Consider the following 15,542-nt stretch of genomic DNA (forward strand, 5'->3'; position numbering starts at 1 on the left):
CCGCACTTCTGCCAGGTGAGCTACTGTGATGTGTTTCCATTGGGTAACTGCTGTGAGATCATAGTGGGTTCGCCTTATGCAGGGCACTGTGACATCACAAGTACATTTTCAGGTAGGTGAGCTGCTGTGACTTCACAAGTGCGTTCTAATTAGGTGAGCTCCTATGACATCACAAACGGGTTTCAATCAGTAAGTGGCTGTGACATGAAAGGTGGGTTCTATGAGGTGACATCATGGGTGAGTTTCAGTTAGATCAGCAGTAGGGGGAGCTGCATGAATTACCTAATCTCTCGGGTGGGGCGGAGGGGTAGCGTGTGTGTGGGGGAGGGGGATGGTCCTGGCCGGGGGTTTCGGCGAGGCGGGTCAGCAGTGGACTTGCTCCTGGCCCTTCCTGTGGATTGCAGCTCTCCCGATGGTGCTCCGCTGCCGAATCTACATGGTCCAGTTGTTTTGCATTGCGGTCCAGGGGTTGCCTCATTCCTTGGCTTCAGTTCATGCCATTGTGTACGTGCTCTGCCAAGACTGTTGAATAGAACAGGTTCTTTGATCTTAAAGAATTACGTTTTAAATACTTAATAATACTGTTTCATACTGGAGAAGACGTTAGAAATCGTGTCCTAACAGGTCATTTCTGAACTGTGTCATGCAGGTGGCTGTTATTGCTGAATTTGATCCCGTCAGAATGATGAGCGACACAAAAGCTTGGAAAGCAAGACTCGGTGTTGGGGCAGAAGAAGACATTTTCCTTCAAAAACCTCTTTTTGATTTGTACACGTACAATGAACAACAGGTCTGTGTTCTATATGCATGCATTACATTTCATTTATTAGTAATTCCCGCTTTTTCACATTTTCCATCCTTTTAAAATAACTATAGTATTAAAATAAAAATAAAAAAAAGGTTCTTCTAGGCGGCGTTCACACGTCAGTTTTTCATGGACATTTTTCAACCATCTTCTGTCTGTCTTTAATGGCCGTTTTGCATCCATTTTTCAGATGATTTACATTGAGTTTTTAAGTTTAAACCTCAACCCCTGCAATGCCCTCATTATATAAATGATGCCCCCTCATAGTGCCCCCAGTATAAATAATGAACCCCTTTTTGCCCCCTGTAGTTATAATGGCTCTTAGTTGTGTCCCCAGTAAAGGTCATGGCCCCCTTAGTGCCTCCCAGTAGTTACAATAGCCCCCGGTTTATGCCCCAATATAGATATTAGCCCTCAGTTGTGCCCAGGGGAGCACCTCGCTTTTCTGCTGCCTGAGGCGAATACTGAAATGGCGCCGCTCCCTCCCCAATGCCAATTTCTTAACCTAACCCCTTCCCTTCAGCCCATGGCCCTTCGTCTGCCCCTCTCTTGACTCACCTGGCCTCATTGGTGGTGCACCCCTGGTTGTGCCCCTATACATACAGTATATTATGGCCCTGGGTTGTGCCACCATAATATAATGCCACCGCCTTACTCTATTTTTTCATTTTAACTCCTAAAAGACCCTTGTAGCTGTTTTTTAAAGGCTGTTAGAGGGGGGCACTCCTGTCTATACAGCCGTTAAAAATAGGCCTGTTGACTTTAATGGGGTCTGTCTGGCTGTGAAGTTCTATTTTTTGGTCGCTAATCACTCGCCATTAAAAAATGGCCGTGTAATAAGTAGCCTCATAGAGTTGAGTCTTTGAAAATGGTGTTGTCATGGCCATTACAGAAATGTCTGTCACACGGCCGTCATGTGAATGTAGCCTTATCCAAGAGCAGTGACTGGTGTTGCAGATTAAGGCTTCATTCACACGTCCACAATTCTGTTGCACATTTTGCGGAACGGAATTGCGGACCCATTCATTTCTATGGGGCCGCACAATGTGTTGCCCGGACCCGGAAATGTGGACCCGCACTTCCGGGTCCGCAATTCTGATCCCCCAAAAAAATAGAACATGTCCTATTCTTGTCTGCAATTGCGGACAAGATTAGGCATTTTCTATTAAGTGCCGGCGATGTGCGGTCCGCAAAATGCGGAAACGCACATTGCTGGTGTCCGTGTTTTGCGGATCCGCAAAACACACATGCATGTGTGAATGGACCCTAAAGGAGTTTTTTAGGAGTACAATATTGACAACATTTCCTCCTCCTTTGATTTACTGTTTGAAAGGGCCTGAGTGCTGAGAAGAGCGCTGCGGCCCCCTCACAGCATACCAAGCACATCTCCGCACATTGTAAAGTGGCCATGCTTGTTGTTGCAGCCCAAGCCCATTCACTTGAAGGGGACTGAACTGCAGATAGGCCATGTGAAAGTGACATCACGGGCTAGGACCGAGCCTCTTCAATAAGCTGATCAGCAGGGGTGCTCTAGTCGGACCCATCAAATGTTGATAACCTATACTACCGGAAAACCCCCTTTTTTTTTTTTTTAATCAAATCGTTTTTATTGTTTTTATGATATAATCATTTTCTGTAGACACTTATACATTTTACCATGGAACATACAAAAATAAAATACAAAATACAATAATAAATTGCATCTTCAGGCAAAATGCCAACTACAGCAGTAAGGAATAATCAATCTTGGGTACTTGAAAATGTATACAATATACAGCATCAATACAAGATATATACCCAAACACTTTTTATGGCACAAAGCATATCCAATTAACGCTCTTTCCCCCCCCCCCCCCCCCCCCCCCCCCCCCCCCCCCCCCCCCCCCATGAAAAGGAGTAAGAAAACGTCTGTCATAATTTATAACACAATATGAGTATGAGACATCCAATCATTCCACAATTTCTCAAACTTCTGAGGACAACCTCTTTTAACAAACACACTTTTTTTCCATAATTAACATGTCATTCACCCTCCTTTCAAACTCTTCGATCGTTGGCGGACTCCCCTGGATCCACCTCTGCGCCACCAGTTTCCTGGCCACATATAACAGTCTTCCCACCGCCACCTTGACCAATTCACTTCCTCCTATCTCCGACACATATCCCAGCACACACACCTTAGGATCCTTTTGCAATCTCAGCCCCAATTTGCGATTGATCATGTTCAGCACCTCATCCCAATATCTTCCTATCACAGAACACGACCATAACATATGTATCAAATCAGCTCCTTCCTCCATGCACTTCGGACACCTATCATCATTCCTAACCCCGATTTTTTGTAAAAATACTGGTGTTTTGTATACTCTGTGAATAATAAACAGCTGAGACAATTTAGCCTGCTCGCTTAAAGACACTCTAGGAACTGCCTCTAATATATCCTCCCACTGATCCTTGGAAACTGCACCCAAATCACCCTACCGGAAAACCCCTTTAAGTCCATTCAAGTGAATAAAGATGAGCTACAATACCAGACATCAAGGTCGAACTGTCCCACCAGAGTCCTAGAGAATCCTCCGGTGGGCCCAAGCTCTGACAAGGTCCTTATATACACAGAAGATGGGCCCTCAGAACTATTTCTTCTGGTGGGCCCTAGGGACCTCAGTCCAACGTAATCAATGGACAATATCAGCGGCGGACACATTGTTTTTGTAATGCTCAACAACCGCTCTAAATATTGAATAATTATCATTACAAATATTTAATTCATTAATGACTAAACTTATTCCACTCGTCCTGTTATATTTTGGCACATACTAGCCTCAGACATGGGTTGCATTAATGTATACATACCAGTTTTGCAAGTGCCAACTAAGGCTGGATTCACATCACTGTTGATCCGTCAGAACAGAAAAAGAAAAAGAAAAATGGATCCTGAGCATCAGATATGCACATTTGGCATCCGTTTTAGCTATTTCTGTCTGAGATCCGTTATTTTAGACTGAAAAAAAGTCCTCCATGCAGGACTTTTTATCCATTTAAAATAACGGATACTGAACGGAAATGGCTAAAATGGATGCCAAATGTGCATAAATGAGCATAACGGATGTTTAAAATACAGGATCAATTTTTTCTTTATTTTTCAGTTTTTCTATACTCCGCCTTATGACCCCTGACCAAGGCTACTTTCACACCTGCGCTTTTCCTTTCCGCTATTGAGATCCGTCATAGGATCTCAATAGCGGAGGAAAACCCTTCAGTTTTCTCCCCATTCATTGTCAATAGGGACAAAACTGAACTGAAAGGAACGGAGCGCACCAGAATACATTCCGTTCCAATTCATTGCATTCCCATGACGCACACAAAAGCGCTGCAAGCAGCGTTTTGGAGTGCGTCCTGGGATGCAGAGCAAGACGGATCCGTCATGACTCACAATATAAGTCAATGGAGATGGATCCGTTTTCTCTGACACAAAAGAAAACAGATCCGCCCCCCCATTGACTTAGGCTCCATTCACACGTCCGCAACGTTTTTTGCGGATCCGCAAAACACGGACAGCGGCAATGTGCGTTCCGCATTTTGCGGACCGCACATTGCCGGCACTAATAGAATATGCCTGTTCTTGTCCGCAATAGGATAGGACATGTTCTATTTTTTTGCGGAACGGAAGTGCGGATCCGCAATTCCGTGTCCAGGCAGCACATCGTGCTGCCCCATAGAAATGAATGGGTCCGCAATTCCGTTCCACAAAATGCGGAACGAAATTGCGGACGTGTGAATGGAGCCTTACAGTGATTTTAGAGACAGATCCATCATGGCTGTTTTAGAGATAATACAACCGGATCCATTCATAACGGATGCAGCCGGTTGTATTATTCTGATGGAAGCGTTTTTGCTGATCCATGACGGATCCAGCAAAAACGCAGATGTGAAAGTAGCCTAAAGGGCCTTTTACGTGATTGGGCGGATGAACTTCCATTAGGATGCTTGTCCCAGATCATTGTCCAGTGTAAACAGGGCAGCAATCAGCCGACAGTGGACAGATGCTCATTTGTCGGCCGGTTTGTGTTTTTTCTGTAGGCATAAAAATGCTCGCTCGTTGGCAGCACATCTACCGATGTAAATAGCGTGCTGCTGATACAATGCTAAATGCATGGAGGGCGGATGATCATAGTAATGATTATTTGTCTCCCATGCAGTTTCCATTGACCCATTCACACTCCTTCCAACCCTAAAGTGTAATTTCAATGTATGCAGCCATGTTTTTTAAAGACAAATGTGACCATCCTCTCAGTGTGTAAGATATATAAATGAGCCAAACTAAATCCACTGTTCACACTGCGTTACTGACATGCATTTTGGCCGCATGCATGAACAGTATCTCCATACCCCAGATGCATGCAGCTGTTTGCCTAGACACTTGTATATGTCTTCAATTTTTTCCCATTGTAAAAAAAATAAAAAAAACATTTAACTTGCGGCATACATTTTGTTGCAAGCTTAGTCGATGGTGCTTTGCAGTGGAAATAAGATATGTTGGTCCGCAAATTACAGATCCGCAAAACACAGAAACCAGCCATGTGCGTTCAGAATTTTTCTGAACAGCTGGCCCCTATTAGAACAGTCCTATCCTTGCCCGTAATGCGGACAATAATAGGACATGTTAATTTTTTTGGGGGAACGGACACATGGACACGGAATGCACACGTAAAAAAAAAGTTAAAAAAAATGGAACGGACACAGACAAAAAATATGTTCGTGTGCATGAACTTATACACTGTGACAGACATGTACAGTTGAAACCAGAAGTTTACATACACTGTATAAAAAGAAGATGAAGAAGGCAGCGAAGACCTTCGAAACGCGTCTGGTGACTTCCCTCTAAACCTGCAAGAAATCTTACCCTGGAAGCGCTTCCAAATAATCGATCACATCCGAATCTTCTGGACACGTGAGACGCAAAAGAAGTAACGTCACACCCATGTGGAACGCCAAAAAGACCGGGAAACAGACACCGCAGAGCGCAGCAAGGACGCTCCAACAGCCAGGACACCTACACCTTACAAAGAAGGTAAACAGTCAGGGTGCAGCCCTCTTTAATGTGTGGGACGCCACACCAAGTGCAGCATCTGACTGACACACCATTTATATTTTTTATCTTTTTATCTTTTTGCCATTTTATATACATTTTTCCTTTGTGACCAACATCAGTGATACATAAGACAATTTTTTATGAACTGTATACAAATGGACACAATGAACTATTGAACCCACTGAAGGTGGAAACCACCATCGGACAATCACCACATTGTCCCACTCCCGCATCCTCTTTGCACATTTTTTCCATTGTGCATCCCCACCTCTGCATATTGCAATTTTCATTTTTTAGAACTTCATTTTTAGAACTTCTATCCTTTACCCTTCATTTTTATCGTATTCTCATAAAAATAAATACGTATTTTTTACTATCATATCTGTGTACATTGCTCCTTTAGTATTACTGCTACACCTGTGGATGTATTTAAATGCTCACCTGAAACACACTGCTTCTTTGTGTAGCATCATGAGGGGAAAGTCTAAAGAAATCAGCCAAGATATCAGGAAGAGAATTGTGGACTTGCACAAGTCTGGCTCAAACCTTGGGTGCAATTTCAAGGTACCTGAAGGTGCCTCGTTCATCTGTACAAACAATTATACGCAAGTACAAACAAGATGGGAATGTCCAGCCATCATACCGCTCAGGAAGAAGACGGGTTCTGTGTCCCAGAGATGAACGTTCTTTGGTCCAAAATATGCATATTAACCCGACAACAAAAGATTGTGTCAATATCCACAGTGAAACGAGTACTGTATCAACATAGGCTGAATGGCCACTCTGCCAGGAAGAAGCCATTACTCCAAAAGAAGCATAAACAAGCCAAATTAGTGTTTGCACACAGGAACAAAGACCTACATTTTTGGAGACATGTCATGTGTTCTGATGAAACTAAAATTGAACTTTTTGGCCATAATGACCATCGTTATGTTTGGAGGAAATAGGGAGAAGCTTGGAAGCCTAAGAACACCATACTAAATGTGAAACATGGGGGCGGCAGCATCATGTTGTGGGGTTGTTTTTCTGCAGGAGGGACTAGTGAACTTCACAAAATAGATGGCGTCATGAGGAAAGAAGATTATGTAGAAACACTGAAGCAACATCTCAAGACATCAGCCAGGAAGCTAAAGCTTGGGCGGAAATGGGTCTTCCAAATGGACAATGACCCGAAGCATACTGCCAAACTGATTACAAAGTGGCTTAAGGAGAACAAAGTCAATGTTTTGGAGTGGCCACCACAGAGCCCTGATCTCAATCCTATAGAAAACTTATAGGCAAAGCTGAAAAGGCAGGTGCGAGCAAGGCGACCAACAAACATGGCTCAGTTACACCAGTTTTGTCAGGAGGAATGGGCCCAAATTCCGACCAACTATTGTGAGAAGCTTGTGGGAGGCTATCCAAAACGTTTGAGCCAAGCCATACAGTTTAAGGGCAGTGGTACCAAATATTAATGAAATGTATGTAAACTTTTGACTTTGCAGAAAGTAATAAAAATGCCTTAAAACATTCTCTCTCTCTCATTATTCTGGCATTTGGCAAATAATAATAATTATGGTAATCCTAATTGACCAAAAACAGGAAAGGTTTATTCTGATTTCATGTCAGATATTGAGAAAAACATGCATATGTGTCTTTTTATATAGTGTATGTAAACTTCTGGTTTCAACTGTACATCCATTGACACACACATATACACACTGTGAAGCTCATACACAAGCACACACATGCACGCTGTGGCACATAAATATTTCCTATGTAAGTTTCACCTTTCACCAGCAGATGGCAGAAGCATAGCTGAGGGGATCAGGCAGAAGAAGTAAGGGCACAAGCGTAAGGTGTTAAACCTAGCAGCCACCCTTGGGTACACCTCTGCTTCTAGTTAGTTGAACTCAGTAGGCATTTTAGATGGTCTTAGTGTCTAAATTCAGTGTAAACCGAGCCATATTTAGTGTTGTAACACAGTAATAATGTCCCCCATAGTGGCCCCCAGCAGTAATAATGCCTCCTAGAGTGGCCCCCAGCATTAATAATGTGCAGAAAAAAAACTCAACCCCTTGCACGTGCAGGGACACTCACTCTTCACTGAAGGTAGAAGGACCTAACGCTCTCAGCAGCATGACATCACCATGCTGGGAGTGTCAGGTCCTTCTGCATCCTGTGAGGAGCTAGTGTGTGAGTGTCCCACTGCATGCAAAAAATATATATTTTAACCCCATTTTTCACTAGTGTACCCATTTGTATAGCTGTTGGATGAGTGCACTCCTGTCTAAGCGGCCGAAAATGGTCCTATCGAGTTCAATGAGGTCTGTCTGGCCGTGAAAACGGCCAAAAATAGAATATATCCTATTAAAAAACGGCCATGTGACTAGTCCCATAGACTGCAAGGGTTCTGAAAACAGCCGTGTGTATGTAGCCTCATACATGAAAATGAGTAAAGCAGTGTGTAGCTATGTGTACAGATGTAGCAGGGGTAACACACACACTCCCTTACTCAAATTTCTTAACTCTTCGCGTTATCTTGAAACAAAAGCCATTGAAAAGCAATTGCTTAACGCATTTAGTTTAGATAACATGTCTCATAAAGCATGTGTGTTAACCCTGCTACATCTGTATTTTAACCTTACCGTGTATCTACCTTTTTATGTTTCTGCTGTGTATGACAGATGCTGTTTGAGATTGTGATCAATTCTTTTTTGTAATATCACTAGACTGACAGCATGTAGGGCTTGGGAAGTCTCCAGTGAGCTGTTCATCATAACCCAAAGACGCACACGGCAGCTCCTTCGTATACCCGTCTCTATCTGACACTTCCAGATTCATAACTATTGATAGACAAGCTGGCGCTGCTCGGTGGCTGTAACTGACCTTTATCTTTCCAGTCATATTTCCTGACTGAGATTTGCGGTTTTATAGAAAATACTGAGTTGATCTAATCCTCTGAGAACCAAGTTAAAGATGATCCGAGTACAGATGCGCCAACCTTCTCTCCAGCTGGGATGACCTACTTGCCTGTAGAAAGCGAGTCAGCAGTCCGTGCTGCTAAACAACGTCACTTCAGAACATTTCAAAACATTTAACACTGAACGAACACTAAATATAAACCGCATTACGAGGCAATAGTCCGGGAATGGGCGGGGGGGAAAAAATGTAAAAAAAAAAGTTGATACATTCAGTAAAGGGGCTGCAAACAACCAAATATTACATTTTCTGTTAGGTTGCTGCCACACGTTGCGGCAAAAAATGCTAAGACACCAAAAAAAGTTTTTTTGTTTTTTTTTTTGCAACATTCCTGCATTTATGGGGCATTTTCTTCCAGCAAAGTGAAAACACACAGCAGACGTATGCATTTTTTTTTTTGTTGCTGTGCCGGTGTATGGCAGGACCCTTGATCTCACCAAACATACTGTACCAAATTTTTAGTTGGAGTAATTTAAAAATATGTTTCTATATTGCTGTTACATACTTATTCTGGCGCCTTGTTGGTATACTGCGGATTCCAGGGGCGGATTGGCCATAGACCTTACAGGGAAATTTCCCCGTGGGCCGATGCCCAGGGGGCCACCTGAGCCCTCCTCACGTCCGGCCAGTGGACGTTCTTGGGGATCTATTTTGTGCTGTTGGCAGCAGTATTTTGTGATGAACTGTGTTATTTGACTCTGTTGGGTTGGTATAATGTGCCACAATATGGTATTGCTGGCCCCACCTAGTTGTGTTGGCCCTGCCTTCCATCAACTTGGCCCCAACTACAAAACGGGGCCACTTTTAGTATTTTTTCCAGGGCCACTTTAAAGTCCTAGTCCGCCCCTGGTGGATTCCCTTCCCGAACATCTGGCTAATGGCCCACATTCAGTAATGTGAGAGCACCTAGAAACTGCCATAAAAGTGGTATAATTTAAAAGAGTTTTCTGAGATTTTTATACTGATGACCTTTATGATCAGTGGTGGTCCAACACCTGGGACCCTCGCCAATTAGCTGTTTGAGAAGGCACCGGCGCTTGCAGTAGCACCACGGCCTTCTCTCTGCTCACCAAGCACAGCGCCATACATTGTATAGCGGCTGTGCTTGGTATCGCCCTCAGCCCCATTTACTTCAATGGGGCTGAGCTGCACCTATGCCACGTGACCAATGATCGTGTCGTCAATGGCCTAGGAAAAGTTGTGTGGAGGCCTTTGTGCTCACAGAAGTGCCGGTGCCTTCTCCAACAGCTGATCGGCGGGGATCCCAGGTGTCGGACCCCACCGATCAGATACTTATGACCTATGATGAGGATAGGTAATCAGTAGTAAAATCTCAGAAAACCCCTTTAACACATGTCGGTTTAGAGAAATTATCGCGCCCAGCAAGGAGGCATGATATGTAACATTTAGTGCCTAAATTGCATTGCAATTCTGCCATAAAATTCTGTTTCACAATAAGCCAGTCAAGAGGTAGACAAAAGTGTCTAGACGTGTGCTAAATTTGTAAATCAGTGACCGCATTCGGTAGACATTTCGAGAGGCAATCAAAAGTACAGCAGGGGGCACCATAATCAGTAGACAGTGGAGTAGAAGATATCTAGACAATGCAATTGGAAAACCGTTCTGGGTTATCAGAGTAATGCAATATTTAATCTTGAGGCTACCCTTTAGCTTACCATCCATTATGATGATATAATTGATGTATATAACTGATGTATATAAGTTTTCTGTATCAATAATGTTATGGGCGGTGGATGTGGAACCAACTGAGCCAACCAAGCTGTTTGGCTTTGGGCTAGACATTAGGGTGTTATCCTGAGGGTCCCCTGGTTCTTACCCTTTAACCCCTGTATAGGTATCTAGACTTCACTGCAGGGGAGCCACTAGGCCAGAGACAATGGTGCAAAGCACCGAAGGGTCAGGCAGTAGTCAGGAAACAGGCTGAGGTAAGGGCATGCAGAGTTTGTGCAAATCCGTAAAAATAGTTGTGGTCAGGGCAGGTGGGAAAAGGTCAATACGGTAAACAGGCTAAGGGCAGATTGGGCAGTGGAGGGTCAGATAAAAAGGCAGAAAATGTTCACTAAGGACAAGCAAGCTAGATAACCTAAAGCTCAGGCACCCTTCCCTGGAGGAAGGTACCTTAAATACCCCAAAGTGTCCATCCATCGGCGGACTGGCCTAATCTCTTATTCACATTAAAACATAATTTTCATGCTTTATTGACAGTTACAATATTGAATCAGTTGAAGGTTATGAAATATTATAATTATTTTTATTATATATTTCCTCACAATCCGTATCAGATTGAGGTTTTTTGGGAACGCGACTCTGAGGACTCACCCACCATCTATACAAAATATCTGCACATCCACTTTTCATTTCATCTTTATCTTTGTTGTACACATTGCACACACGGGACTCCTTGTCTATGAGATCTAATAGGTTATTTGTGAATCATCCCTTAAGAGATAGACCCTGGTGGCAAGATCCAAATGGAGTTGTCTTTAGCGGAACCTTTGGAGCCTCTTAGGGTACGGTCACACAGAGCTTTTTGGACAAGGTTTTGAAGCTGTGCCTGCAGTTTTTTTTTAGACCAAGCCAGAAGGCTATCCACCAGGAAGGAGATGTATAAAAGTCCTCCCTTTATATTTTCCATTCCTTTCAAATCCAGTTCTGGCTTTGGCAGAAAATCCTGCAGGCAGATCTGCTTCAAAACCTTGTCCAAAAAACTCTGTCTGGCTGTACCCTTATTGTGTCAGAGCCTGTACCTACTGGAGAATCCTCTAGTACTCTCTTTGGTCACTCTGACCCTGTCCATAAAAATATTAACGGAAAATACAAATGTGATAGCACTCTGCATCCAGCACTCTGCCCTCCATGCTGGATGAGGCATTGGTGTACATTTTGGCCAAAGCGTAATAAGCCACTCACCACGTCAAGGTCGCCTCTATTGAGTGGTCCCTAACACTAGTTCCTACCTGTTTATGGGCCATGACAGCCACACAAAGTTTAGGGATAATATAGTCCATAATAATATTACCCTGTATTCGCATACGTTGTTGGTGGTTTTCATGTTTTTTTGGTTGCTAAAAATGCAGAAGTCGTTGCTGTCCCTCAATGGGAGAATATGAAGTCCTATACAAATAACAGCATGGTGGAGCAGCAGTATCAACATTGCAGTGTGCATATATCATTAGCATGAGACCCAGCTACTGTCCTATGGCAGGCTGCACTATTCTGAGATGTCACACTTCATGCACCCCTAAAGCTAATTTTATTTTTTATTCCCACACAGATTATCTGTGACCCAAGGATTCGCGTTGAGATGGCTCTTCGAGAGGCAGGACTGCACAACACCAACTATGCTCAAGAAATCTTACCCAAAATCCTGCCACTAAAACCACCAAGGAAAGACATGGAATCTACGATATTTAAAAAATAGTCCTGAGTGTGTGGTATATCATTCAAAAGTCTATTGTGTTATTGGGAATGTCTCTTTATATTGCTGAGGACATGGGAAGGGGGGGGGGGGGAACCTCTCCATTATACACACAGACCCGGCGGCTCACACACCATATATCACAGTGTGCTTGTACAGTAAGTGTCTCTTTATGCAGGTTGAAGATGGAAATTGAGTCATTAGATGTGAGAGATGGACTGGAGGTGACAGCTACATTGCTCCGGTGGAGTTTAGCAGGCTCTTGTTTATTCTGTGTTTATTGCTATACGCAGCATAACATAAATTGGGGATGTGTGCTGACTCCTGGTGACTGCGGGGGGAGAACATTGCTCAACACTGTATATACAGCCTCATCTAGGCTCTGCCATCGCTCGTTATCAGAGATCTTTCACACAGCGTCTACGATGGGCCATTCCTCTTCGAGGTCGGGTGACAGGCATAATATAATAGTGTTACCCATAATAAATAGTTCAAAATTCTGCTTTTGGATAGGTTTGGGGATCTGGAAAACTGCACAATCAGGGATGTGTAAAATGTCTGCCCTTGAATATCTGTTTTTCTAACTAAACAATTCTGTGATGATTGAGTTCTTTTTATTCCTTTATGACATTCAGGGCTTTTTTTGTGATATTGACTTCCAAAAACCCCTGCATAGGCCTAGGTTTAAAACCTAACATTCTGACAGCCTGTGGCCACCACTAGAGGGAGCTCACAATATACTATTTATATATTGAATTTGATAATTTGACAACATGCAGTGAGCTCCCTCTAGTGGCGGCAGCCAACTTGGTATGTGTAGCAGAGAAACAGACTGCTGTAAAAATATATTATGAATTTGTCATCACAGAATTTCGGACCCACTTTATGATAACGGTTGGTCATTCAAGCATTTTTGTTTTTTATTTTTTTTAGAACAGCTTCTACGGAAAACAGAATTGTGATGTTGCATTCTTTTGTTTTATAAAAAAAAAAAACAATGATTAATAATAACCATATTTTATTTAACTTTCTGTATGTACATATTAAAATATATAAGACCAAATACAACAATGTACAAATATTCCTTACAGTACAGACAAAAACACAACCTCTTGAGATAAATTCTGTAGATACAAAAAGAGAAAATGAAAATGACGTATTATCAGGCAATCCCCTTCATTACCATAAAGACCCAGATAAGCTGAAGAATGCTTGTCGTCATTGGGACTGGCCAAATTCTCTGTACCTGTATGACCAGTTTAACGACGCTCACCTTGGACCGCCCCATTAGCCACAGTAATGAATGAATAGTATACAGGACTGATTTGTATCTTTGTTCTCACTGCGCATACACATAATGGAGGGGACTGAAGACCAGCCCTCTCTATGCAGCCGGTTTGTGGGAACAAAGTATATTTGGCCACAGCATCCGTTATACTATTTATACATTACTGTAGTTTATGGGGGTGGTCCCAGGTGACAGAATCCCTTTAAAGGGGTATTCCGCTAATTTCAGGTTATTCCCTATCCACAGGTTAGGGGATAACTATTAGATTGGTGAGGATCCTATCGCTGGGACCCCCTACCGATCACAAGAACAGGGACCGTGCCCCAATAGGCTGCCCAAAACGAAGAGAGCAGCAAGTTCTATAGGACTGATAGCTGAGTGCTGTACTCGGCTATCTCCAGCAGTCCTATAGAGATGAATAGAGCTGCCGTGCGCATGCTTGTCATGTCACTCCATTATTTTCAGGGGGACTGTGGGGTACAGGGCACCCGTTCTTATGATTGGTAAGGGGCCCAGCAATATGTTTATACCTGATCCTGTGGATAGAGGATAACTTGAAATTACTGGACTACACCTATAAGGCTATTTTCACACATGCAGCACAGCAATAGATCCGCCATAGCTGGACAGTGCCGTGTGCCTGCCAGACCCCACTGACTGTGATGGGAACCGAACCGTTGCATGCAGCAATTCTTGACCGGCCAAATCTCTGCAATTCCCATTATAGTCAATGCGGTCCTGCCAGCACGTGGTACTATCCAGCTATGTTGGTTGCAGAGAACTCCGGAACAATGGTCTCTGCTGGAACAGCCTGCCGGATTAAAGTGCCACGTGTGTGAAACTAGCCTAAATTATAATTATTTACCTGAATTTTACCATATAGTACCATCACTTTACAGAAAGGTTACAGTTGCCGTTTAAAATGTAATGTAATCTTACATATTATGTATACACCACGTCTTCTCTCTCTACACAATACAGGCACTCTCACATTCTGACTCTTGTTACTAATTTTCTGAAAGGACAATTTTGGTTTCAGCAAAAAAAAAAAAAATTTGCTGTATACTAAAAAGCTATATATATATTTCTAAAATTCTTGATGGATTGCAGGTTCTCCACTTGCTGTAATTCACTACAAACCTTCCTTGGTTACTTCCAGTGCATACAGATCTGTTACAAGACAGAACGGGACTGTAACTGCAATGAGCCATGATGATCTCATGACTAGGACAGATTTAAATCCACTGGAGGTAAATAATGAAGGGTCCTATTGAATGACAGCAAGCGGAGATGTTCAAAACCATAAGGAATTGATGCAGAAGGCGCATTGGTAAAACTGTATAACTTTTTATTATACAAAAATAAAACGTATTTACCCTTATTTATTTATGAAACCTCTTTAATTGAGGTGTACCCTAAAGCAGCATGGTTGTGCCATTTTCTTTTAAGTATGTCATGAGACTAAAAGGGATAGCATTTTCTGGGGCTAGTTTTGTACAAGTAGCTACATGTAATCACAGGGTGGTCACCAGACAAGCAGTCAAGTGGTTGCCAACCTTAAAGGTTGTCCTGTCTCAACTAAATTTAGAAGATGACATCATGTCTAAGGGAGTATTGGGGGACATCAAGGGAAAGAGACAAAATAGAAAATGATAATATTGGGGGAGATTTACCAAGACCTGTGTTTTCTATGTTGGTCTATGTCTCCTGCTCTGCTGGAGGTTGTTCCTAAACTATGGCGAGCCATAGGCTTCGTCATATATTAGGCACATTCCCCGGCAGTCCCTGTGCCTAATCTGAAATCTGTAACAGCTCTGAGCTGCCATAGATTTCTATCTTCATTTATGCCACAGGATAGGAGGATAAGCGTCTGATCGGTGAGTGTCTGACCATGTGGGCTCCTGTTGATCACAAGACCAGAGGCCCATGCTTCCCCGTTTGAATGGACCAGCAGTCA

General features: G+C 43.0%; 1 protein-coding gene across 1 annotated transcript in view; it reads left to right on the forward strand.

Annotated features, from left to right (window-relative positions):
• CCDC148 (coiled-coil domain containing 148) overlaps positions 1-14,891 on the forward strand; it is a 220,169-nt gene extending 205,278 nt beyond the window's left edge. Inside the window, exons 14-15 of the mRNA XM_040440791.1 lie at positions 650-790; positions 12,154-14,891. Coding sequence (XP_040296725.1) covers positions 650-790; positions 12,154-12,300 — 288 coding nt within the window. The 3' untranslated portion in view covers positions 12,301-14,891. The remainder of the gene's footprint in view (positions 1-649; positions 791-12,153) is intronic.
• Positions 14,892-15,542: the final 651 nt, after the last annotated feature.

The sequence above is a fragment of the Bufo bufo genome, chromosome 7, assembly GCF_905171765.1.
Source record: "Bufo bufo chromosome 7, aBufBuf1.1, whole genome shotgun sequence".
Taxonomy (NCBI): Eukaryota; Metazoa; Chordata; class Amphibia; order Anura; family Bufonidae; genus Bufo; species Bufo bufo.